Genomic DNA, 27,675 nt, shown 5'->3' on the forward strand with positions numbered 1-27,675 from the left:
CCGATTACAGTTCATTACACCCCAATCACACCAAAGATCCCCAAACCCAGATGCCTCTCTCATACCCTCGGAACGAAGGGAAACCTTGAGAGTGGGCGGAAGGAAGGTTACCGCTTGGAGGGACACTGGGGCTCAAGTGTCAACTATCCACCAATCCCTAGTGGACCCCAAACTCATCAACCCAGAGGCTACAGTGACAATTCAACCCTTCGTGTCACAATCTGTAACCTTGCCTACAGCCACGTTGCATGTCCAGTACAAGGGCTGGTCAGGAATGTGGACTTTTGCAGTCTATGACAATTATCCCATTCCCATGCTGCTGGGGGAAGATTTGGCCAACCATGTGAAGGTAGCCAAGAGGGTGGGAATAGTCACCCGCAGCCAGGCTAAGCAAGCTTTCACCCCCATCCCTGTTCCTGAGCCGTCCACCAGGGCCCCGTCTGTGTTACCGGAGACCCAGACAAAGGTGGTGGAACTGGATCCTCTGCCAACGACTGCAACAGCCGTAGTGGATCCAATCCCAGAGACCCAGCCAAAGCCAGTCCCAGAACCGGAACTGGCAACGCAACCAGCACCAGAACCATTGCCAGCCCTGAGTCCAGCCCTTGCAAACCCGTCTACAACTCCAACGCCAGAGGGCACCAGCGAGCCTGAACTGGCAGAAGCAGCAGATAACCCTACCCAAGAGGCTCAGCCAGAGCCTGAGATACCACATAGTGCACCAGCGGACAGCGGTTCACAGTCAATGGAAACAGCCCCAGCACCTGCATCGCTTCCAGAGGGACCAAGCCCCAGTCCACAGTCCAAGGAGGAACTGATGTCTCCAGCATCAAGGGAACAGTTCCAGGCCGAGCAGGAAGCAGATGACAGCCTTCAGAAAGCTTGGGCGGCGGCGCGGAGCACCCCACCGCCTCTCAGCTCTTCTAACCGATCCCGGTTTGTTGTAGAACAAGGACTTTTATACAAGGAGACTCTTTCTGGTGGGCACCAGGAAGACTGGCATCCTCAAAGGCAGTTGGTAGTTCCCACTAAGTATCGGGTAAAGCTCTTGAGCTTAGCCCATGATCATCCCAGTGGCCATTCTGGGGTGAACAGAACCAAAGACCGGTTGGGGAAGTCCTTCCACTGGGAGGGAATGGGCAAGGACGTTGCTAATTATGTCCGGTCTTGTGAGGTGTGCCAACGAGTGGGAAAACCCCAAGACCAGGTTAAAGCCCCTCTCCAGCCACTACCCATAATTGAGGTCCCATTTCAGCGCGTAGCTGTGGATATTCTGGGTCCTTTCCCAAAGAAGACACCCAGAGGAAAGCAGTACGTACTGACTTTCATGGATTTTGCTACCCGATGGCCGGAAGCAGTACCCTTAAGCAACACCAGGGCTAAAGGTGTGTGCCAGGCATTAACAGACATTTTTGCCAGGGTAGGTTGGCCCTCCGACATCCTTACAGATTCGGGAACTAACTTCCTGGCAGGAACCATGGAAAACCTGTGGGAAGCTCATGGGGTGAATCACTTGGTTGCCACCCCTTACCACCATGAAACCAATGGCCTGGTGGAGAGGTTTAATGGAACTTTGGGGGCCATGATACGTAAATTTGTAAATGAACACTCCAATGATTGGGACCTAGTGTTGCAGCAGTTGCTTTTTGCCTACAGGGCTGTACCACATCCCAGTTTAGGGTTTTCACCATTTGAACTTGTGTATGGCCGTGAGGTTAAGGGGCCATTACAGTTGGTGAAGCAACAATGGGAGGGGTTTACGCCTTCTCCAGGAACAAACATTCTAGACTTTGTAAGCAACCTACAAAACACCCTCCGACATTCTTTGGCCCTTGCTAAAGAAAACCTAAAGGATGCTCAGGAAGAGCAAAAGGCCTGGTATGATAAACATTCCAGAGAACGGTCCTTCAAAGTAGGAGACCAAGTCATGGTCTTAAAGGCAATCCAGGCCCATAAAATGGAAGCGTCGTGGGAAGGACCATTCACGGTCCAGGAGCGCCTAGGAGCTGTTAACTATCTCATAGCCTCCCCCGTCTCCAACATAAAGCCTAAAGTATACCATGTTAATTCTCTTAAGCCCTTTTATTCCAGAGAATTAAACGTTTGCCAGTTTACAGCCCAGGAAACAGATGACGCGGAGTGGCCTGAAGGTGTCTACTACGAAGGAAAAAAGGATAGTGGCGTGGAAGAGGTGAACCTCTCCATGACCCTTGGACGTCTGCAGCGACAGCAGATCAAGGAGCTGTGCACAAGCTTTGCACCAATTTTCTCAGCCACTCCAGGATGGACCGAACGGGCATACCACTCCATTGACACAGGTAATGCTCACCCTATTAGAACCCCACCCTACCGGGAGTCACCTCATGCCAAAACTGCTATACAAAGGGAGATCCAGGACATGCTACAGATGGGTATAATCCGCCCCTCTAAGAGTGCATGGGCATCTCCAGTGGTTCTAGTTCCCAAACCAGATGGGGAAATACGCTTTTGCGTGGACTACCGTAAGCTAAATGCTGTAACTCGTCCTGACAACTATCCAATGCCACGCACAGATGAGCTATTGGAGAAATTGGGACATGCCCAATTCATCTCTACTTTAGACTTAACCAAGGGGTACTGGCAAGTACCACTAGATGAACCCGCTAAGGAAAGGTCAGCCTTCGTCACCCAGGCAGGGGTGTATGAATTCAATGTACTCCCTTTCGGGTTGCGAAATGCACCCGCCACCTTCCAAAGACTTGTAGATGGTCTCCTAGCGGGATTGGGAGAATCTGCAGTTGCCTACCTCGATGATGTGGCCATTTTTTCTGATTCATGGGCAGAGCACATGGAGCACCTGGAAAAAGTTTTCGAGCGCATCCAGCAGGCAGGACTAACTGTTAAGGCTAAAAAGTGTCAAATAGGCCAAAACAGAGTGACTTACCTGGGGCACCAGGTGGGTCAAGGAACTATAAATCCCATACAGGCCAAAGTGGATGCTATCCAAAAGTGGCCGGTTCCAAAGTCTAAGAAACAGGTCCAATCCTTCTTAGGCTTGGCTGGATATTATAGGCGATTTGTACCCCACTACAGCCAAATCGCCGCCCCGCTGACAGACCTAACCAGAAAGAAACAGCCAAATGCAGTTCAGTGGACTAATGAGTGTCAAAAGGCCTTTAACCAGCTTAAGGCAACACTCATGTCTGACCCTGTGCTAAGGGCCCCAGACTTTGACAAACCGTTCCAAGTAACCACAGATGCGTCCGAGCGAGGCGTGGGAGCAGTTTTAATGCAGGAAGGACCGGATCAAGAATTCCATCCTGTCGTATTTCTCAGTAAGAAACTGTCTGAGAGGGAAAGCCATTGGTCAATCAGCGAAAAGGAATGCTATGCCATTGTGTATGCGCTGGAAAAGCTACGCCCATATGTTTGGGGACGGCGTTTCCAACTACAAACAGACCATGCTGCGCTACAGTGGCTTCATACCGCCAAGGGAAATAACAAAAAACTTCTTCGGTGGAGTTTAGCTCTCCAAGATTTTGATTTTGAAATACAACACATTTCGGGAGCTTCTAACAAAGTGGCTGATGCACTCTCCCGGGAAAGTTTCCCAGAGTTAACTGGTTAACAATTGTTTTTGGAATAAAACATATTGTTAGTTTTTATATAATCAGTAGTATGTCTAAAGGTACATGTGTCTTATTAACTCTGTTTTCTCCTAGAACTCCAGGAAGAAATCACAGCCAGTGTGGAACCGAACATCCAACACTATCTGTGATTTGGGGGGCGTGTCATAACTATAAAGGGAAGGGTAATAGCTGTCCTGTGTACAGTACTATAAATCCCTCCTGGCCAGAGACTCCAAAATCCTTTTCCCTGTAAAGGGTTAAGAAGCTCAGGTAACCTGGCTGGCATCTGACCTAAAGGACCAATAAGGGGACAAGATACTTTCAAATCTTGGGGGGGGGAAGGCTTTTGTTTGTGTTCTTTGTTTGGGAGTGTGTTCGTTCTCGGGGACTGAGAGGGACCAGACATCAATCCAGGTTCTCCACATCTTTCTAAACAAGCCTCTCCTATTTCAAACTTGTAAGTAAATAGCCAGGCAAGGCGTGTTAGTTTTCCTTTGTTTTTCTCAACTTGTAAATGTACCTTTTACTAGAGTGTTTCTCTTTGTTTGCTGTACTTTGAACCTGAGACTAGAGGGGAGTCCTCTGAGCTCTTTAAGTTTGATTACCCTGTAAGGTTGATTTCCATACTGATTTTACAGAGATGATTTTTACCTTTTTCTTTAATTAAAAACCTTCTTTTTAAGAACCTGATTGATTTTTTCCTTGTTTTAGATCCAAAGGGGTTTTGGATCTTGATTCACCAGGAGTTGGTGGGAGGAAGGAGGGGAATGGTTAATTTCCCCTTGTTTTAAATCCAAGGGGTTGGATTTGTTTTCACCAGGGATTTGGTGAAGGTTTTTCAAGGTTTCCCAGGGAGGGAATCCATTGAAAATGGTGGCAGCCGAACCAGAGCTAAGCTGGTAATTAAGCTTAGAAGTTTTTATGCAGGCCCCTACATTTGTACCCTAAAGTTCAAAGTGGGGATCTCAGTCCTGACAGGGGGGATTTGATAGCTGCTTTCGACTACCTGAAAGGGGGTTCCAAAGAGGATGGATCTAGACTGTTCTCAGTGGTAGCAGATGACAGAACAAGGAGTAATGGTGTCAAGTTGCAGTGGGGGAGGTTTAGGTTGGATATTAGGAAAAACATTTTCACTAGGAGGGTGGTGAAGCACTGGAATGCGTTACCTAGGGATGTGGTGGAATCTCCTTCCATAGAGGTTTTTAAGGCCCAGCTTGACAAAGCCCTGGCTGGGATTATTTAGTTGGTGTTGGTCCTGCTTTGAGCAGGGGGTTGGACTAGATGACCTCCTGAGGTCCCTTCCAACCCTGATATTCTATGATTCTGTGTCTACACAGCCCATTAGAGTTAGCCACACAGCCCAGGCTGACAAGCGTGGGTTAGCAAGGCTCACGCCAGCATTTTCAAAATAGGTGTGTAGACCGTGCTTTGAAGATGCAGCTCTGGCTCGAGCTTGGGCTCTGAAACCTACCCCCTCCTACCCCCTTAGGCTTCAGAAGTCGAGCTCCAGCCCAGCCAAAATTTCCAAGTGCTGCCCATATTTTTTTAGAATGCTAGCATAAGCCCTACTACCCCAAGTCTGTCAAACCAGGCTGTGTAGACATACCCCTTGAGATTAGTGGCTGGGACACTGGCCCTTTTGTGAGTGAGCTGATTCAGGCAGGAATATGGGCACTGATTCCTAGGACTGTCTGGGGGACAGAAGTGTGTGGAATCTGCCTGTGAAAATAAGTTATAGTTGCATAGCATGGAACAGGAAATGAGATACACTTGTTCTCCAAAGCCTGGCACATACCTATAAACCCACGTCTGAAACACTCTTCAAAAACTGTTACAGCTAGAGTTGGCAGGAAAACAGAGATCCCTTCTTGTGAAAAATTTCATGTTCGGGGGGGGGGGAGGAGAGAGAATCATCCCCAAACAGGACATAACTTTCAGGCAGAAAATGAAATTGACAAGATTCCTTCCAGCTGAGGAGATCTGATTTCAATTTTCCCCAATTATTCCAATAGAATTGTAATTTTTCCACAGACAATTTCAGTTTTGCAAAACAGACATTTTCCATCTCAAAAAAAAGTTGGAGAATTCCTGACCGACTCTAGCTATAACATAACACAGCTGTAACACAGTTAGTGTCCACACACAAAATGGTTACAAGCTGTGCGAGATCAGCATCATTCCAGAGACTTGCCTTAAGCAGTCTATCTGGTCTGCAGCTCAATGATAAAGACTTCTGGCACGAAATCCTCACCTCTGCTCGGACCCCTTTATGTTGAGTCAAAGGGCTGGAGTGGCATAAATGGGCCGTAAAAATGCCAGTTCAGGACAGGAGACAATTCCCCTAATGCAGGAATGGACAAAGAGAGCAGTAAGGCAGGCTTGGAGGAAAGCGCCCTCACAATCCCTTGTGTAGGGGGCGTACCAGGAGCGTGTCAGAGCAGGGATGCTCAAAGCGTGCTGTAGAGATTCTGAGACACGATAGGGCCACAGAGCTGCCCGAAGGAGGCTGCCCTACTTAGATAGGCCTCCAGATCAGTATAAATTACACTGGGGCCTCTCCTGCCCTCAGAGCAGCTCAAGACTGAAAGGGTGCAAAGGTGGCTTAAAGCCACATTAGACCCCTCTCCCTTTAGGCTGCAGAGCATAGACTCTCATCCTGAACTTGACATAGGCCTCAGTCCTGCAAACTGATCCATGCAGGCAGATCCTTATACCTACTGACTCATGTGGATGCCTTCACAGGATCCGATCCTTAATTACTCGTTTAACAAAATTGAACTACAAGTAATTTTATTCTTTTTGTCCAAAGAGTTTAAAGTTTGTAGTGTCCACATAAGGGAGCATTTGGAGGAGACTGAAAATTGGTATATGGTTATCCAGCATGTTCAGAGATTCCACTTGAATGTGGAATTCCACACTGTGTAAGCATTTAATCTCCACATATATGGCTGGCACATGTGATTCATTGGCAGGCAGATTTAGGGCCCAATCTGAAACCCATCAAAGTCAGAAGACTCCACTAGAGAGCAGGGGACATTTTCACTCTCTGTTCTCTCGTTGAAAGTGCTTTACAACAATACTCAGCAATTTACTCTCTGCACAGTGGAAACCAATGCATAAAAGCTGCCTCCATGCAGGGGGTCAGGTCTTCTTCTCTAATGGAATTTTATTAGTTCATAAATAAATAAGTAGTAAATAAGTGTATGGTAGGGTTACCATATTTCAACAAGCAAAAAAGAGGACGGGAGGAGCCCCGCCCTAGCCCCGCCCCTGCCCCTCCCACTTCCCGCCCCCCCAGAACCCCCAACCCTCCCCCCGTTCCTTGTCCCCTGACTGCCCCCTCCTGGGACCCCTGCCCCTAACTGCCCCCCGGGACTCCACTCCCTATCTAAGCCTCCTTGCCTCTTGTCCCCTGACTGCCCCAACCCTTATCCACACCCACACCCCCAGACAGACCCCTGGGACTCCCACGCCCCATCCAACCACTCCCCACCCCCTGACAGCCCCCCTCAGATCTCCCAACCCATCTAAACCCCTCTGCTCCCTGTCCCCTGACTGCTCCGATCCCTCTCCACACTCCTGCCCCCTGACAGCCCCCCCAGAACTCCCAACCCATCTAAACCCCTCTGCTCCCTGTCCCCTGACTGCTCCGATCCCTCTCCGCACTCCTGCCCCCTGACAGCCCCCCCCAGAACTCCCAACCCATCTAAACCCCTCTGCTCCCTGTCCCCTGACTGCTCCGATCCCTCTCCCCACTCCTGCCCCCTGACAGCCCCCCCAGAACTCCCAACCCATCTAAACCCCTCTGCTCCCTGTCCCCTGACTGCTCCGATCCCTCTCCCCACTCCTGCCCCCTGACAGCTCCCCCCCAGAACTCCCAGCCCCCTACCCCCCGCTCCTTGTCCCCTGACTGCCCCCTCCTGGGACCCCTGCTCCTAACTGCCCTCCAGAACCCCACCCCCTACCTAAGACTCCCTGTTCCTTGTCCCCTAACTGCCCCCTCCTAAGACCCCCCCCCAACTGCCCCCCAGGACCCTACCCCCTACCTGTACCCTGACTGCCCAAAACTTTCTCCACTCCCCTCCAAAAGCCCCCACCCGTTTCTTGACTGCCCCCTCCAGAACCTCCCTGTCCCTTCTCCTGCCTCCCCTTACCCTGCTGCTCAGAACAGGGTGTTGGGCTCTGTGCCAGCCGGACACATGGCTGAGCTCCCCAGCACAACACAAAACCCGGTCCCTGGCCCTGCACAGGGCTGCCGGAGCGGGCTGCAGGAGGAGGAGCTGCCGGCCGGCTCAGAATGCAGGGAGGGGGGGGTGGGAGGAGGAAGCTGCTCCGGAGTCCAGCCCGGGACTTTCCTGCAGCCCTCCCAGCCGCTCGCTCTGCCGGGGGAGGGGGAAATCCCGGACATTGTGAGTGCTTTACAAATTCCCCCCGGACGCTATTTTTAGCACACAAAAGGAGGACATGTCCGGGTAAATCCGGACGAATGGTAACCCTAGTGTATGGGTTGGACAGCTGGTAAAAGTATTATTATAATGCCACCTTAAGGGCAGTCGGTTTGCCTCAGGGCTCCTCAAAACTCCTGATTTATTTATTTATTTTTGCATGGCTCTGCAACCTCACACAACCCTACTCACTTTAAGTCTTGGCTGGAAGCTTGGAAATCAACAACTGTTTTCTAAATACCATGCTGATAAAAAACACAGGTCAAACTTCACCAGCATTGCAGTGCTCTAACTACAACAGAGTCCAGATGCACTAGAGCATGGAACAGGAACAGGCCAAATGATTTGACAAACTTCACAATTTTTTTTTCTGAATATGTTATTTGAGGCAATAATGTGACTGATCCTCTCCCCCACCACACCCACTAAACCAGCCCTGAATCCTAATGAGCTTTGGCATTCTAAACTAAGAGGTTTACACAATTACAGAGGATAAACTGATAGAATGGATAGTACTCGGCAGTAGTCCAGAGTAAGAAGGGATTAGCAGCAGCAGTGGAGGGGGGAAATGAAGAGAGAAGTCACTGATACAATCTTTGAAAAGTGTTCTGAAGTAGATTTAATTTTTGCGTCAGATTCCCAGCTGACTGCAATGGAGCTATACTGACCTTCAAGGCCTTTGCTTTCAAGTCAGAATAATTAATGGAGATAAGCCATTACATCCACTCCTAACTTTGTCATAGGAATTGTTCATATACATTAGCTATGGCTCTTCAATACAGTCAAACTGATGATAGCCAGTGGCACACAGTTTAGCTAGCCATTTGGAAATCTTGTGTGCACTGACCAGGACTACGAAAATTCAGCAATTAACAGTTAATTGCAAACTGATTTTGTTGCAATTTCACTGGACATTTTATTTGCATGCTTAAGCCTTCAATCAGTCCATAAATCCATGCTGCTATCAGCAACAATTTATGCCTAGGAGAAATCAAATTGCAGCATGCCACAAATAGTATTATATAGCCTTCGGGGTATTGGTACAGCACAACCAGAAAGGAGCTGCTGTAAACCTAAAGGCAGTGAACTGCTGGGATTTTGTTTTGTTTTTGTTATCTTTATTTAGCTAATGAAGGCATAATGAAAAACCAACACATTTCAGAAATGACAGAGTAACGTTGCATTTATTTCTCCAAAATCATGCATAGTGACTGTCCTTTGAGAGGGCACAGACTTCCTGTCGTTAGAAGAATTTAATCTAGGGGTTTGCCTGGCTTATATTTAGTGAGTACATTTCTGAGAAACACATCGGTTTCTCACTCTGGGCCCGCTCTTACAACAATGAATTACTGACATCACAGTCCCAGCTCCAGGAACTGTTGAGTCATCATTTGTTATTTTACACGGCTGATAGCAGGCACAAGACCAACTTCCATTCACCACACTCCTAAAACAACTGAACATTACGTAAGGAAGCTCCCTTGAGGCACAGACAATTAAACTGGTTCTTTCCAGCTTCCTATAACATTTCTCCAGCGTCTCTCTGAGTAAAGGTAAGAGTGTGTGTGTGTGTGTGTGCACGCGCATAAGTAACACTAAGCCTGATTTTTCAGAAGTGCTGAGCATCAACAACTCCAGTTAAAGTCAATGGGTGCACCTCTGAGAATCAGTCAACACTTCGCCAGCGCATGAGAACGCACCCAGCGAAATCACAATGTCTGTGTATTTTCTTAACCCCTTCCGTGTAGTGGAAACCTCGTCTGCTGCAGCAATTTTATGAAGTTTCAAGTCAATCTCATTCATCTCTCCAGAACACTGCATCCTTTGAGGTACCAGAGGGCTCCTGGCCGGTCACCCCAGCCCAGGAAGGGCTAACACCATGCCCAAAAGTCTGTTTAGGCCTTTCCTTTGGGGCACTGTTTTATTCTTCAATACAAAAGTTAACCAAAGCTATTCTCTTGACCAAAGCAGGCTGAAAAGCCTTTTCCCCTGCTTCTCCCTCCCCCTGCTCCTGGGGCCAGCAACAGGAACCCACCCTCCTCCTGCAGCATTCCTTTTCAATGGAACCACTTGCTGGCTTTTATAGTCACTTGATCAATCTCAGCTAGGAGGCAGCTGATCGGTCACAGGTGAGGTTGGGCCCAACTCCTCTTCAAGGGCCGCTCACCCTGTGACACATACCGCCTGCAAACTATAGGTTACTCCTCCCTTGGCCTTAGGGCTTGATTGGTCAGGTCTCTGCCGGCATCTTAAACATCACCTAGAAGGCAGCGCAGGTTGCCCCCTCAGCCAAAAAAGCATTACCCCTGCCTCAGCGAGGCTGAGTCTCGGCTGGCTGGTTCTTGGCCAAGTTACGATAGCACTAATTTCACCAGCTGGCCCCCAGCCGTACAGGCTCTTAAGTAAATGAGTTCAGTTTCAATCCCTTCTACGCCACAGATTCACAGATTTCAAGGGCAGAAGGGACCATTCGATCATGTAGTCCAGTGGTTTTCGAACTGCGGGTCGAGATCTCAAAGTGGGCCGTGACCCCTTTTGAATGGGGTTGCCAGGGCAGGCTTAGGCTTGTTAGGGCCCGGGGCCGAAGTCTGAGGGCTCAGGTGACAGGGCTTCGGCTTTGATCTCCCCCCCAAAGGGGCAGTGGGGGTTTGGGGTTTGGTTTTGGCCCCCTCCACCTGGAGTGTGTGTGGGGGGGATTTACAGGTGGGCTCAGGCTTCACTCCACCCTCCTGGGATTGTGTAGTAATTTTTGTTGTCAGAAGGAGGTTGCAGTGCAATGAAATTTGAGAACCCCTGATCTAGTCTCAAAAAGAACAGGAGTACTTGTGGCACCTTAGAGACTAACACATTTATTAGAGCATAAGCTTTCGTGGGCTACAACCCACTTCCGAAAGCTTATGCTCTAATAAATTTGTTAGTCGCTAAGGTGCCACAAGTACTCCTGTTCTTTTTGAGGATACAGACTAACACGGCTGCTACCTTGATCTAGTCTGACTTCCTGCATGATACAGACCAAACATCATCCAGTTACCCCTGGTTGAAACATAATAGCTTGTATTTGACTAAATGCTCAAACATGTAATAAACCATTGTAGATGGAGGCCTATAGAATGGCTTAAAATTCCCTGTCCACACAGGTCAGGAAAGTCAACCCAGCTAATAGCTGTGGTATTTAAAGCATGGATGCAGCTAACATATTAATTTCTGTATGGAGAGGGTCATATTTTACATGTCGCCAATTTAACTCAAGACATGCAGGATCAGATTGATTTCTCCTGTAATAGTCCATGGATTGGAGGCAATTCGCTCTGCCGACAGGAATTGCACTCATGGAGTATCCTGTAAACTAATCTACACTCTAGTGTTGGTGATTAACATAAAAACGTAAGAACAGCCATACTGGGTCAGACCAAAGGTCCATCTAACCCAGTATCCTGTCTTCCGACAGTGGCCAATGCCAGGAGTTCCAGAAGGAATGAACAGAACAGGTAATCATCCAGTGATCCATCCCCTGTTGCCCGTTCCCAGCTTCTGGCAAACAGAGGCTAGGGACACCATCCCTGCCCATCCTGGCTAATAGCCATTGATGGACCTATCCTCCATTTATTTATTTAGTACTTTTTTGATGGCCTCAGAAGATACTATTCCACACCTGGAAGGAAGGCAGTAACCTATCCATCCTACCCTTGAGTACCTCAGCTACAGTCTGACTTCAAAGGGCTTTGTAGCAGGCCCCTAACAATGCTTCCCTTTCTGGCCTCTACTTATGTCCAAGGAATGCCAAGCATTACTGAGCCTCTAGAACATGCTGTGCTAGAAACATTACTCTCAGTCAAAACCAAATGTTGTGGCAGAGGGCTTGTCTACACATGTGGTTTAAACCGGATTAAGTCAAATTAATCCAGTTCAAAAATGCTTGCATACACACAATGCAATCCATCACAGCACACAAACTCTGCATTTATCACAAATTCTGGAGTCCTCTTCCAAAATGGACTACATTTGCTGCAAATTGAGTTAGACACAACGTTGCTGTCGAGCAGAGCCAGATAAAGAACAAGGAGCTCAATAGGACCTATATTAAAACCAAGGATGACCAGAAATAATTTGGCAAGGGACTTGTAACCTACCCATTTTCTGAGGAACTGGACAGGATTTTGCATAAATACATAACCACCCAACCCAGAAAGGTTGTGGAACCTTCTGACCACTCTTTTCCATCCCTCCCAAGGACAACCAGCAACACTCATTGGAGAATGAGCATGAAGAGGCCAGTGGAGTTGTTCCCTGAGAGCTAGGCTCTGATGCCAGCCAGGTGGAAAGCCAACCCATTTCCTGCCTGGCAACAATGGAGCCCAAGTCCCAGCCAGAAACCCAGGCTGGGATCCAAGAGGCAGATCCTCTGGAGGGAATTTCAGCATGTAAGTATCTGTATTTACAATGTATTATTATTTGTGCTATAGTGCCATGATAGCTTCTGTTACAGGTGCCCCATTACCACAGCCATTTTAGGCAGATGTGAGCTAGGAGACTTTCTAAGCTTCCAGCCCCTGCACCTCCCTCCCTCCACCCATGCTGTCTGCTCACCCTCCACCCCCTTACACATTTCTGATTACCCTGCTCCACCCACGTAATCAGCCTCTGTCACATGCTAAAGCCGTGATCACTGACCATTTTCGGGCCATGCCACAGAAGGCAAATGCTCTTTTACCTATTTTCCTTTCCCCTCCCCTCATCTGTCCTGCCCAGTGAACACCCACACCTGGCAGTCTTCTAACATAGCTGCCTCTTGGGTAACAGACTCTTTGCCCGCTGCTGCCACAGAGGAGAAAAAAAAGATCCAGTCAGCAAGAAGAAAGGTTCCAACAAGTACATCTGCACTTTAGGTATCTGTAAATTACTCAAATCTACCAATTATTTCACAACACTAGAGAGAAAAGGATGGATGTTTACAACACCAGGAGTGGATCAAAGTCATCACAATAGCTGTAGCTTTAGCCCTAAAACCCTAAAGGGGCTCCTATGAACCATTTTCAGGCAGAACCTCCAACTTTCCCCCCCTCTTTCTGATTTACTTTCCCACTAGCACCCTTCAGGGCCTATGTCGTGATGTTTTTTCCTCTGGCTGAGGGAGAGCTTACTGTGGCATTCTGGAGTTCCTCATCTCTGCTACTCAGGGCTCTGCCCCAGTGATTGTCACTGCTGTAGTGTGTGCAAACTCTGATTTCTGGGTAGCTGCTAGATTACAAAGACAGCCTCAGTGTTCGCCCCATATGTTATGTAATCCTGGAGAAAACAAAACTGAAGGTGTCCCCTTAAAAAGTAATCACAGCTAGATCCCTTACGTAACATATGCACAGGCTCAAGTTTAGCCTGATCTCTTCCTATATTAAATTTTTAAAAGTCACAGCAGCTGAGGACAGGCCCATCTGTTAAACATGTGGGAGATTTGTGACATAATGGTCATGTTCATTCTAGACAACACAAGCTGAATACCATGGGAGGCATTAGAGGCAAATGAGTAACTTTCCCAGTCTGTTCAGTCATTTTAGTGGCATGACGTCAGCTAGCATCTTTTAAAGGGACAGATGTGTGTACACCTTACAAAGCCTCCTGGCTTTGCAAAATGGTACTATTCAGCGATTAGCACTCCTGGAATTCCTGGATTCTCTTGACTTCAAGAGTATCTCTGTTTGTTGGCTATCATTTGAAAAGGTGTTCATTACAGAAAAGCATGTCCCAATGCCAAGAACTCAGGTCTCACTGTTTTTTGAATGACACATTCAAGGCTCCTTGCTTCAGCAATTGGCAGCATAAGGACAGGGAAAATAAAGCCACAGGATGACCGGATTTGCTGTCCTGCTAACAAGGACAGTGCCTGAAATAGCATCCCAGGACGAGAGAGTACTCTGAAAGTATCCTGTGCTCGCTAGGAGAAAGGGATGAGGGCAGTAGGAGCAAAACCTAGCAGCATTAACTTGGGTGCCATTTGACACCATTTGCATGGGAAACTGATCACTCCAGTCACTTTCACGGGTGTTGGGACAAAGAATTTAAAATCAACCATCCTCACAGAAATAACGGTTCCTCAGCCCCCAAGAAAATGGGTTGTGTATAGTGCAAACATATGTGATTACTACATTCCAGGGAAAACACACCCCGTTGTTCTAAATTCCTGTCTAAATCCTTATCATCTCTCTCACTCAGGCTAGGAAGGTATTTATACTGCGCTCGTTACTGTGGTATTTGATGACGTGGACATCATGGAAATAAATACAGAAATAAGAATATTCTTTAGTGATCATTGACAATAAGGAACTAATACATATGGTTCCCTAAGAGAAGCCCAGATCGGCTATAGGACCAGTTAGCATACTGTACAGGATACCATTACAGGGGTATAATCCTGTATGCCATTCGGTAGGATGGCTCAACAACTGTATAGAAAGAGATAATTGCATTAGGCTAAGCAGAAATCACCCCTCATGTAAAGATGTGTGATTATAAAAACTGTGCACCGCATTAAAAATACCAGTTGGAAGAGTAGACTTCAAAGAGCAGACATCCGTCCACTCAGGCCCAGTTTCAACGTGGTTAAAAATCATCCGATTAAAGGAAGATCATGGCATTTTATTTTCCTGGATGAAAGGAATTTAGGGAATAAGGTAAAAAAAAAAAAAAAAAAGTCTTTCATCCTCCCCAACAGTTTGTGGGAGTTACAAGATAAAGGGTAAGCAAGGAGCAGCATGGATGGGTGTCCTCAGCCAGTCTGTTGTGTTACTAACATTTCTTCTTTAGACTTCAAAAACATGTGACCCATTGTGGCTAAAGGTACACTGGCAGCTCCTGCCACCTAGTGGAAAAAATATTTCATTTTTAAAACAGCAAGTAGATTGCCTTGGGGTCAGTCGACTCTAAGATTGATAACCGAGCTGGGCCTTTTCAGGATTATTACTATTATTTCTTATTTGTATTGCGGTTGCGCCTGGGCTCCCTAGTCATGGATCATGACCCCACTGTGCTAGGCGCTGTACTGAAACAGACCAGAAAGACAGAAAATTGTCTACAGTAGACGCAGGGGTTCTTATCAAGAAATGAACTGCCTCTCTAATCGGCAGCAAAGCAGTTGTCTATGCTTTGCTCCTAACTTGGGGCAGTACAGTTTGTTTCACTGCACCCAAATATTATATAGGGGTCTAGATGATCAAATGGAGTCTGCGTCCATCAACATCCCCAACGCTTCTCTTGCCCATCCACCCTCAAAGCTTCAGGGTACTTCAGACACTTTTCTACAGTAAAGTCTCCATCACCCCAGAAAGCACTACTACTGGCACAGCCTCACGTACATTTATGCTACAATTTATGCTTCTGATGCTCATCGCTGTAATTTTCAAACGATGCAACTCTGTGATGAGGAATGGATTTAAAAAAAACTTGCTTTGGATCTTTGAAAGGGAGCTGTTGAGCATCCCCACCTCTGACTGGGGTCGGCCCCTATGTTTATTCCAGATGTTAAATAGCCCTGCAGGGAAATGTCAAATGGGCACCCCAGAGGAGATGTGGGAGCTCAGCACTTCTCAGGATCAGGCTCTTCATTTCCTTTAAAATATGATAAGCCCTCAAAATGGGTAGTTATTTTAAGATTTCTAATGAGAGGCCTGGCACCTTATCAATTGTAATGTACGGCCCACGTTTTGAAAATTTCTATGACTAATGAATGACAATGTCATTTTAAAAACTTAAAGCAATTAAGCTTTATTAATGTAACTTCATGGAAAGAACAGAAATGAATACAGGAGGAGATTCACCCGTGCAGAGAGTGAACATAAAGACTTTACATCACTTTAGCCCCACTAAGCCCTGTTTTGATCATTTAAATGTTGTCTGCACCTGAGTGAATGTCACCCCAGTCAACACATGTCTCTCTGTTGTAGTAAAAGGACCCAATCGTGCTCTAAGAAACTAACATAAATCCTGTTATTGTGGGTTACAGCTGGCATGGCTGAGGACAGAATTTGGCCCAAGCACTACAAATCAAAATTACCCATGTTAATTTGAAATCTATTAATTTTTTAGCGTCTTTATTATTTTGTTTTAATTTATTACAGGTGCACAGATGTTTACCACTGCTATCAGGACAATCCTGATAACAAACCAATCTCTCTCAATTCGGGGGATTCTCCCGGGAAACATTTTAATTAAATAAAGTCACAGCAAAGTAGGGTAGCTGTTACTGGCAGAAAGTCCTGTCAAAGTAGATCTGAACTCTGGTAATATCTAACATTACCAGACCTTTCCAATCATATTTCTATGCAATCCATTAGTGAGGTTATTAACCTGGGTCCTTGCATCTTTGTGCTATGAAAACCAAAGGGAGATTCATCCAAGCCCCTCTGTACTTGTGACAGGGCTGATATATAAACCTTGTTTCCATTCAGGATAGGTTGCTTTGAAATACATAAACTCTAACAAAAATCTCTCCTCCATTACGTGGGAGTAGCTTCCCAGGGCTCCACCCCAAGCAGGCATGGTGCCTGAGCTCTCCAGCCGGCTGTCACACCACTCAAATGAACACAAATACCACCAGTCAGGTTGCTGCCAGAGCGCACTCCTTCCCTGTTAGGGATTCACCAAGTAGCAGGGAAGTACGTGTGATTAAAGGATAATTTCTTCTATGGCCCTCTGAGGGAAAAGGCAGGCTCTATGAGATGTCAGGAGAAGACAGACTATTAATAGCTAGAAATGAGTTGTAGCAGTTTGAAAGAGCTTCAGTACCTAAGGTACTTGGATCTCCATAGGAAGGATGGTTTAGCTCATCCAACATACGTCCACATGTTGAAAGATGGCTATACTACATGGGGCTGGCCCAACGTCCACAAGTCAATGGGACTCTTTCCATTGACTTTAGCGAGCTTTTGATCAGATCCCGCACTAGCTAGGAAGATGGACAAGAGCCAACAGGTTTTCCCCCAAAATCTAATTCTTTGAGGTTGCAGAGTTGTGCTGTAATGTTCTCTAACCAGGATCTCTAGGTCCGAGATCCCTCACTGACCAGTTCAGAGGATTGTGTGGAGAAGGGAGGCTCAGAGTATGTCTGGGGGTTGGCACTGACACAGGCTCTGTTGCCAGGAAGGATGGCACAGCAGGTCTTCCCCATCATTGCAATTTTGTTAAGCAGTTCGGAACGAGGCAGGATTTTGCCAGGCAAATGGGGATGTTGATGTTAGAGGTGGAACCTTTGCCCTGCCCTCAACCCCATCAGTGGCATGGAGAAACTGCGACTACGGCAGGTTGTGAGGGAACTGTCCGCAGATGCTTTGCTATCCACTCAGCTCTGCTTATAGCAGGGGAGGACAAACACTCAGAAAGGTTCCATGCTACCCAGCGCACGCGGAGCAATGTGGAAGCTGCGCCATACTCACAGGAGTCTGAAAGCAGTAGAAAAGCTGGGTGAGGAATGGGTGGCTCCTGGCCAGGGACAGGATGCGCTTCTCTGTCATGGTGCATTCCACATCGTCATCCTGGAGAATAACATCCTTCTTCAGCACCTTCACGGCATACAGCTGGTCGGTCTCTTTTATTTTGGCAAGCATCACCTAAAGCAAAGCAAGAGAATGAACCATATGGGCTAAACCCTGCTCACTCCCACACAAGTATGGCAGGAGGACACAGGGGCCTCTCACACCACCTGGCAGGAGACGGAAGGCAGCATATCTTCACGGCACACAGTCGTGAAGTCCAGCCACTAACGAGGTCATTGTCAGCGGACATGGGTATGGCCACCAGTGTGGCCATCTAGTGACAGAGCTAGCTGGCATGCGTGCTGCCACGAGAGCAGGCCCTATCCAGCAGAAGTGGGCATACAGGTTGCTCAGTGCTATAAGAGCAGCAAATCTCTCCAAGACCTGGTCAGTAGCATCCTTCCCAGTGCCAGCAGGAATCCTCTACCATAACACACACCAAGCCGTGCCTTCTATCCCACCTTCCTGCACAATCAGAGTTTGGCCCATTCACCAATTTTGACTGCACCATTTGCACATTGGCTTTGAGGCAAAAACTAGACACATGTTTTGCTGGTAGATGGACAGTGAGCTCTGAACCGCATTGAGCTCCTACACTATTACCTTGCATCCTTTAAAAGAGAAGTTCATCTTCCCAAAGAAGTGCTGAACAAAATGAGCATTAATGCTGCAGCATACTTGCCATTTCTGTTATGCTCCCTTGCATGCAGAAATTATTCTTTTGGTTGTGGCCGTTTTCCCTTTTTGTTGTAGTCAGCGTTTCAATTTGTGGTTGGTTTTACATTCCCCTCCTCTCCTCCCCTTTCCTCCCTTCTATAGCTGGTCTGTGACGTTGCACTCCATAATGTTTTATGCAAATATGCTTATAAGTGTAAACATGATGTAACTGGAATATGCTTTATACAAAAGGTCTCGTGTAAGGTACCATTACAAAGCTTATGACCTATCTCATAGAACTGGAAGGGACCGCGAAAGGTCATTGAGTCCAGCCCCCTGCCTTCATTAGCAGGACCAAATACTGATTTTGCCCCAGATCTCTAAGTGGCCCCCTCAAGGATTGAGCTCACAACCCTGGGTTTAGCAGGCCAATGCTCAAACCACTGGAATCCATCTTAAATCTGGTACTTTTCCATTTAGAAGGAGGGGTGGGGACATAGGCCTGGTCTACACTACGGGTTTAGGTCGACTTTAGCAGCGTTAAACCGAATTAAGCCTGGACACGTCCACACAACGAGGCCCTTTCTTTCGAATTAAAGGGCCCTTTAAACCGGTTTCTTTACACCACCTCCGACGAGGGGATTAGCGATAAAACCGGCCTTTGCGGGTCGGAATTGGGGTAGTGTGGACGGAATTCGATGTTATTGGCCTCCGGGAGCTATCCCACAGTGCTTCATTGTGACCGCTCTGGACAGCGCTCTCAACTCAGATGCACTGACCAGGTAGACAGGAAAAGACCCGCGAAGGTTTGAATTTCATTTCCTGTTTGCCCAGCGTGGAGAGCACAGGTGACCACGCAGAGCTCATCAGCACAGGTAACCGTCATGGAGTCCTCCCAGGATCGCAAAAGAGCTCCAGCATGGACCGAACGGGAGGTACGAGATCTGCTCGCCATATGGGGAGATGAAGCAGTGATAGCTGAACTCCGTAGCAGTAAAAGAAATGGAAAAGTATTAGAAAAGATCTCCAAGGCCATGAAGGACCGAGGCCATAACAGGGACACACAGCAGTGCCGCGTGAAAATTAAGGAGCTAAGGCAAGCCTACCACAAAGCCAGAGAAGCAAACGGAAGGTCCGGGGCAGAGCCGCAAACTTGCCGCTACTACGCGGAGCTGCATGCGATCCTAGGGGGTGCAGCCACCACTACCCCAACCGTGTGCTATGACTCTCTCACTGGAGAAACACACAGGGAAGACGGTTCGGGGAACGAGGAAGATGACGATGGAGGTACTGTAGGTAGCTCACAGCAGCAAGGAAGCGGAGAAACCGGTTTCCCCAACAGCCAGGATATGTTTGTGACCCTGGACCTGGAACCAGTAACCCCCGAACTCACCCAAGACCCTCAGGGCACACAGGAGACCTCTGGTGAGTGTAACTTTGTAAATATTTGTAAACATTACAAAAAAAAAGCAAGCAAGCAAGTCTGTTAACGTGTATGGGGATGGGGCGGAAATCCTCCAGGGACATCTCCAGAAAGCTCTCCTGGTTGAAATGGGGTGATTTTATTAAGGGGGACATTCAGAGGCGCCCGTTCCTGCTCTTCTGACCAGAAATGTTCCCCGCTGTTAACCACGCGGTGGGGGGGAGGGGTGAAGTGATCATCCCAGAGAATCGTGTGTGTGTGTGTGGGGGGGGTGGTTTACTTGTGTTTGTGCCGCATGTTAACCGGGAAACCGCAGCCCCCTCCTTTTACATTGAAACCCCATTTTAAATGGACAACCCAATTCATCCTTGATATGGGAAATGCGCTGCTGTTTGCAACCTTTCCCGCATGTTAAGAAGGTTAAAAAAGCCAAAACACTGTGGCCTACGATGGCTGCCTGCAAGCCGAAATATGCGACCTTGTAATGAAAGAGTGTACCCATTGTTCCCTAAAATGTGTCCTTTTTAACCACCTCTCCCTTCTCCTCCACCAGCTGCAAATGTTTCTCCTTCGCAGAGGCTCGTGAACATTAGAAAGAGAAAACGTAAGACGAGGGACGAGATGTTCACGGAGCTGCAGATGTCCGCCCAGGCTGATAGAGCACAGCAGAATGCGTGGAGGCAGTCAATGACGGAGATGAGAAAAGCCCAATATGAACGAGAGGAGAGGTGGCGGGCTGAATCGCGGGAAGAACAGAGCAAGTGGCGGGCTGAAGACGATAGGTGGCGTCAGCTTGCAGACAGACGGCAAGAGGCAATGCTCCGTCTGCTGGAGCATCAAAGTGATATGCTCGAGCGTATGGTTGAGTTGCAGGAAAGGCAGCAGGAGCAGAGACCGCCGCTACAGCCCCTGTGTAACCAACAGCCCTCCTCCCCAAGTTCCATAGCCTCCTCACCCAGACGCCCAAGAACACGGTGGGGGGGCCTCCGTCCACCCAGTCACTCCACCCCAGATGATCGCCAAAGCATCAGAAGGCTGGCCTTCAATAAGAGTTAAAGTTTTAAAATGCAGTGTGTCCTTTTCCATCCCTCCTCCCCCACCCATCCCAGGCTACCTTGGCAATTATCCCCCTACCTCTGTAAGGAACTAATAAAGAATGCATGAATGTGAAAAAACAATGACTTTATTGCCTCTGCAAGGGGGAGGGGAGGGTGGGGTGGGGTGGTTGGTTTACAGGGAAGTAGAGTGAACCGGGTCGGGGGGGGGGGGTTGGAGGGTTCATCAAGGAGAAACAAACAGAAGTTTCACACAGTAGCCTGGCCAGTCACAAAACTCGTTTTCAAAGCTTCTCTGATGCGCACCGCGCCCTGCTGTGCTCCTCTAACCGCCCTGGTGTCTGGCTGCGCGTAATCAGCGGCCAGGCGAGTTGCCTCAACCTCCCACCCCGCCATAAAGGTCTCCCCCTTACTCTCACAGATATTGTGGAGCGCACAGCAAGCAGCAATAACAATAGGGATATTCTTTTCGCTGAGGTCTGAGCGAGTCAGTAAGCTGCGCCAGCGCGCTTTTAAACGTCCAAATGCACATTCCACCACCATTCGGCACTTGCTCAGCCTGTAGTTGAACAGGTCCTGACTCCTGTCCAGGCTGCCTGTGTACGGCTTCATGAGCCATGGCATTAAGGGGTAGGCTGGGTCCCCAAGGATCACGATAGGCATTTCAACATCCCCAATGGTCACTTTCTGGTCCGGGAAGAAAGTCCCTTCCTCCAGCTTTCGAAACAGAGCAGAGTTCCTGAAGACGCGAGCATCATGTACCTTTCCCGGCCATCCCACGTTGATGTTGGTGAAACGTCCCTTGTGATCCACCAGGGCTTGCAGCAGCATTGAAAAGTACCCCTTGCGGTTTACGTAGTCGGTGGCTTGGTGCTCCGGTGACAAGATAGGGATATGGGTTCCGTCTATGGCCCCGCCACAGTTTGGGAATCCCATTTCAGCAAAACCATCCACTATTGACTGCACGTTGCCCAGAGTCACTACCCTTGCTATCACCAGGTCTTTCATTGCCCTGGCAAATTGGATCACAGCAGCCCCCACCGTAGATTTGCCCACTCCAAATTGATTCCCGACTGACCGGTAGCTGTCTGGCGTTGCAAGCTTCCACAGGGCTATCGCCACTCGCTTCTCAACTGTGAGGGCTGCTCTCATCTTGGTATTCTGGCGCTTCAGGGCAGGGGAAAGCAAGTCACAAAGTTCCATGAAAGTGGCCTTACGCATGCGAAAGTTTCGCAGCCACTGGGAATCGTCCCATACCTGCAGCACGATGCGATCCCACCAGTCTGTGCTTGTTTCCCGGGCCCAGAATCGGCGTTCCACGGTATCAACCTGCCCCAGTGACACCATGATTTCCACATTGCTGGGGCCTGTGCCTTGTGAGAGGTCTATGGCCATGTCAATTTCCTCATCACTCTCGTCGCCGTGCTGCAATCGCCTCCTCGCCTGGTCCGGGTTTCGCCTTGGCATGTTCTGGCTCTGCATATACTCCAGGACAATGCGCGTGGTGTTCATAGTGCTCATAATTGCCGCGGTGATCTGAGCGGGCTCCATGATCCCAGTGCTAGCTATGGCGCCTGGTCAGAAAAAAGGCGCGAAAGTAGTATCTGATGGACCAGGAGAAGGAGGGCGGGAGGGAGGGAGGGAGGGAGGGAGGGCCAAGTGACGACATGGCGTACAGGTACAGGAACAGGGAGAAACACAAACAACTGTCACACAGAATGGTCCCCCCAAAGATTAAACTGGAAACCCTGGGCTTAGCAGGCCGTTGATTTCACGGAGGAAGGGGAAGCAAATGAACACAGAATAAATCTATTTTTTACATCTTAAGGTGGCAGCCGACGCTGCAGCATGAGTGACAGCCATACCAGTATGATGATGATGGGTACCAATCATAATATACCATCATCTGCCAAAAGGCAAGGGGCTGCTGCTGTGTAGCAATGCAGCCCCATGTCTGCCAGCCCCACGTCCGCCAGCACCCAGCATCGCCCTCGGCCTCTTCTGGGTGCTTAGCAGACAATATTGGGCAATTGGCAGAAAATAGTACATTATGACTGGTAACCGTCATCATCGAGACAGTAGCATGTCTGCCCAGGTGGCCATGATTGACAGCCACTCCAGTACGACGACGACGGGTACCAGTCATAATATACCATCGCCTGGAAGGGGCTGGTGCAATGCAGCCCTACGGCTGCCAGCCCCACGGCTATCACTCATGCTACACCGTCTACTGCCAAAAGGCAGTTAGCAGCTGCTGCTGTGTAGCAATGCAGTCCCACGTCTGCCGGCACCCAGAGGACATATGGTGACGGTGAGCTCAGCTGTGCTGAGCGGGCTCCATGTTGTCTGCACAGGTAACCCAGGTAACCCAGATAAAAAGGCGCGAATCTATTGTCTGCCGTTGCTGTGACGGGGGAGGGAGGGGCCTGACGACATGTACCCAGAACCGCCCGCGACACTGTTTTGCATCATCCGGGCATTGGGATCTCAACCCAGAATTCCAAGGGGCGGCGGAGACTGCGGGAACTGTGGGATAGCTGTGGGATAGCTACCCATAGTGCAATGCTCCGGAAGTCGACGCTAGCCTCGTACTGTGGACGCGGTCTGCCGACTAGAGCACCTAGAGCATTTTATTGTGTGGACATACACAATCGGCTGTATACAACCGATTTCAATAAAACCGGCTTCTATAAATTCGAACTAATTTCGTAGTGTAGACATACCCCCAGAGAGACAAAGGATTCCTGCCTTGTGCCAAAGCTATAAAAAGGGGGTGGAGCAGGACATAGGGGGCCCCAGTCATAAGAAAGCCCCTGCTTTTCACCTAAGATGCCTGCTGGAACTAACAAGGATTGTACCAGGGGAAAGGATTGGGCCCAAACTAGGAAGGAGTCTAGTCTGTGAAAGAAGCTTATTGGAACATCTCTGAGGGTGAGATTTACCAGTAATCAGTTTCTTAATGTATTAGGCTTAGACTTGCGTGTTTTGTTTTATTTTGCTTGATGACTTACTTTGTTCTGTCTGTTATTACTTGAAACCACTTAATAAGACCACTTTTGTTTATTAATATACCCAGACTAAGTGATTAATACCTGGGGGAGCAAACAGCTGTGCATATCTCTCTATCAGTGTTATGGAGGGCTGACTTATGAGTTTACCTTATATAAGCTTTATACAGAGTAAAACAGATTTATTTGTGGTTTGGATCCCATTGGGAACTGGGTGTCTGGGTGCTGGAGCTAGGTAACCTGCTGAGCAGTTTTTGGTTAAAGTCTGCAGCTTTGGGGGCGTGGACCAGACCCTGTGTCTGGGTTGCAGCAGACTAGCATATCTGGCTCAACAAGGCAGGGTTCTGCAGTCTCAAGCTGGCAGGGAAAACGGGCTCAGAGGTAAATTCAGCATTTCAGGTGACAGTCCCATGGGGGTCTCTGTGACCGAACCCGTCTCATAGTCTTTCTGCATACTATATGTATCATCACCCTGATATTCACACATGCTGAGCTCCCATGCAGCCCCCACTGATTTCCAGTCTTGTTTCTCCTGACAGGAATCTTACATTTTATTTGTTTTGGGAAGCACCTCATGTACTTGGGAGCCATTAAAATAACAAACACCACCACTACTATTTCACGAAGAGCCAGGAATAAAAAACTCACCTTCCCAAAACTGCCCTTTCCCAACACTCGGATGAAGGTTAAGTCTTTGATCCCGAATCTGCTTGCTGAACTTCCACTCACACTGTTGCCGTTGTTTGGACTTTCTTTTCCCTGGCGCCTCAGCGTGGACCTTGAAAGTAATTTCTGTGGAGGAAAATAACTGAGTTTGCCTAAAAATTGTATCTCAACACGATACGCTGCAGGCATAATATCACCTCAGGCGTCATGTGCAACCACCCACCATCATCCATGGCCACAAAGAAACATAAGAACTGGTTCTTGCTCTGTGTTTTACCTTGTAAAGTCACTTTGCTAAACCTAATGGGCAAGCCTGACTGCCCTACTTTGGAAATGGGAGAGCTAAGTGTATCTATATGTTGTGCAGATTATACAGAGGACATACTAGTAGTGCCTGCTTGTTCAAAGCACAGGCTGCCCCCACTGAAATCACTGGGTGCTTCAGGAGCTCTGTAATCAGGGAATAAATGGTTAACTCTATTACAGTTTGTGCTACAGACTGAAGGATGCTGATGATAGGTTTGAAAATCCCTGTAGGCCTATTTTGCTATAAGCTTGATCCCAAGCCCACTGAAATCAATAGGGGCAAGATCCTCTATTTGTCCCATTGATAGGCTGTGCAGATTTAAATAATCTGAGGATCTGACTTGGGAATTTTTCCCTTGAATTCAGCGGGCTTTGGATCAGGTCCTTTGTAGCTGGAGAATCAGCATATTATTTGTCTGTCTTTTCCGCTACATCTCTTTCTTCTGCCTGTTCTCTCTTTCTTTCTTACCTTGGTTCTACACGAAGACAAAGTTGGTTTTATGCCTTATGCCAATATACATGCGTTAACTTCCTCTAGCTATATATTGAAATTTGTCATGTCTGATTATTTATTTTGTCACTTTTTTATTTTTTTAATTTATTATTTTACCTTTTTATGTATTTTTTGAGAAATATTAGTCATCATAAAATTGAAACAACCCATTGTAAGTTGATATGTTACCAAGGCCCTACCAGATCGTCCAAAAAAATTACCATGGAGGTGAAATAGTTTAAGTAGAATATTACTGAAAAACTTTAAAGCTGATTTATTATCACAAAAGACAAGTCACATCAGGTTTGTCTTTCTTGCTCTTCTTGACGTAAACACATTTCTGATGCTATCATAAGTTGGGCTCTTTGCAAGATCACACACTGTTAGCATCACTAAGGCCAATGTACGCGTACTTGGCTCATGATGGATCAGAGGCGGTTTCTAAATCAGGGCTGACTTGTTTGAGTGCTCTCCTTCGGAAACTGAAGTCACTATGGAGATGAAAATCCTTAGAGCAACACAGGTCTGTGGGAAAACACTCTGCAGTTCTTTTTCATAAATCTTGTTTAATTTAACTGTAGTCACTTTTCCAAATATCTCGTTCTTAAAAAGATGAATTTCCTCTTCTATTAAATCTGTCAAGTAGCCTTTTGATAGTTCTTGAGCTTTTGTGATATTGGAATTGGCATAATTTATAGTTGGGTTCCAAATAAATGAAAACATGCTGTTGATTTTTGAAGCAGGTTCAGATCTTCTTGTATTTGTGTGGATAAGCGTGTCTACAGCAACATAAAAAATTTCAACCCTGAACTCAGTTTCTTGCTTTTCATGGTCGTACGTGGTGGTCCTTTCTTCACCATGGCATGTTTTCCTCTTTCTGCTTCTTTTCTTCTTGAAATCTTGTTCAAGGCCCAGGTCCACTGCTACAAGTTTTGATTAGTCAAGAATCAGAGGCCAAGATTCTCCAAGGTGCTCCAGTCCCCTTAGGAGTGATTTCGTCAGCCTTGATTCTTCATCTAGTGTAAGCTCAGAGTCTTGAAGTAAACTCCGTAAAATGCCAATGGCTTGTTGAGTTTTAAACCAGAAAGTAGCCAGTAAAACAAATTTGAAAGACTTTAACCATTTAGACAAACATTCCACTTCGCTGCATAAGTCCATGGGCAAGTTAGGCATGTGTGTACTGTTTGCAGGACAGGGGCATTATACCCCTGGAAAGTTCTCACTATTATATGGCCTCTCAGCTGAAGGGACAGGGTCTGCTTTCCATATACTCCAATAAATAATAATATCTAGTTCTTATATAGCACTTCCCATCCATAGATGTCAAAGCACTGTACAAAAAAGGTGAGCACCATGACGTCCATTTTATAGATGGCTAAATCGAGACAGAGGGAGGTGCAGAGACTTGCCCAAGATCAGCCAGAAAAGCAGTAGCAGAGCTGGGAATAGAACCCAGGTTTCCTGAGTCCCTGTGTAGTGCTCTATTCTCTAGGCAACACTGGATTTTGCCACATTTTACATTGATCTAACAGGAAGAAACACACATCGAAACCTCTGCAATATAAGCTTGGAAACTGAACATACATTTTCCAGATGAAGTGTTTGCTGAATGTCACAGAACGAAAGGCAATTGGTCCAGTGCACCCCGCAATGCCCTTCATTCTAACCAAAGCCCTAACCAACTTCTCTTGTGCTTGTACAAATGACACGGCTGCAAACTCTTATAAAGAAAAGAGAAAAGTCTCACCGAATTTGGAGAAATATTTCCTGGCTGCAGGCCCATGCATGCCAAGGTTTTGGCCAGTTCTGCTGCATTCACCCCACAGTTGGGTGCCACGTTGGCTTGGCACCTAATATGTACATTCATTTTACACACTGAGGGAATGAAAAATAAAATCAAATGAACAATTGGAACAACGCTGAGAGAAAGGCTCAGAATGTTACTACTGAAAAATAACATGGACTAAAGGATTTCACTCCTGAAAATCTACATCATTGCCCTGATCCTGCACTACTGAAGCCAAGGAGACTTTTGCCAAAGGGACTTGCAATGGAGGCAGGATTGGGGCTCCTATGAGAGAACAAGGCTATGAACAACAAGTGACAGTACACCAAACTACCCAGTATGATGCAACATGGTCAGAGGTCCATTTGTGTACATGTATGAGCGTGGTGGGTATTAGGGGTATATGCAGTACTTTCAAGCTATATCCACAGGTACAAATTAGCTCTAGAATGCCATGGAACTTAGTCTCTAAGGTGCCACAAGTACTCCTGTTCTTTTTATGGAACTTAGTGACACACTTCAACACCCAAAAAAGCTGGGTGAATAACTGATGTTTTAGTTTGCTGTGCAAACTGAAAATTTTAACAACATTAACAACGGACCAAAAAGTTGAAAAAAAATGTTTTGGGTTCAAAATATTTCATTTCGTTTTTGAACTTTTAAAAATGTTTTTTTTTTTAATAAATTGAGGCAAATTTCTAAATTAA

The 27,675-nt window shown here is 47.3% G+C and overlaps 1 protein-coding gene across 1 annotated transcript in view; it reads right to left on the reverse strand.

The window, feature by feature from the left end:
* Positions 1-27,675, reverse strand: part of PRKCH (protein kinase C eta) — a 172,263-nt gene that overhangs the window by 70,169 nt on the left and 74,419 nt on the right. The window contains exons 7-9 of the mRNA XM_054028325.1: positions 26,930-27,057; positions 24,366-24,509; positions 17,476-17,649 (exon numbers count right to left, since the gene is read on the reverse strand). Coding sequence (XP_053884300.1) covers positions 17,476-17,649; positions 24,366-24,509; positions 26,930-27,057 — 446 coding nt within the window. The remainder of the gene's footprint in view (positions 1-17,475; positions 17,650-24,365; positions 24,510-26,929; positions 27,058-27,675) is intronic.

The sequence above is a fragment of the Malaclemys terrapin genome, chromosome 4 (assembly GCF_027887155.1).
Source record: "Malaclemys terrapin pileata isolate rMalTer1 chromosome 4, rMalTer1.hap1, whole genome shotgun sequence".
NCBI lineage: Eukaryota > Metazoa > Chordata > Testudines > Emydidae > Malaclemys > Malaclemys terrapin.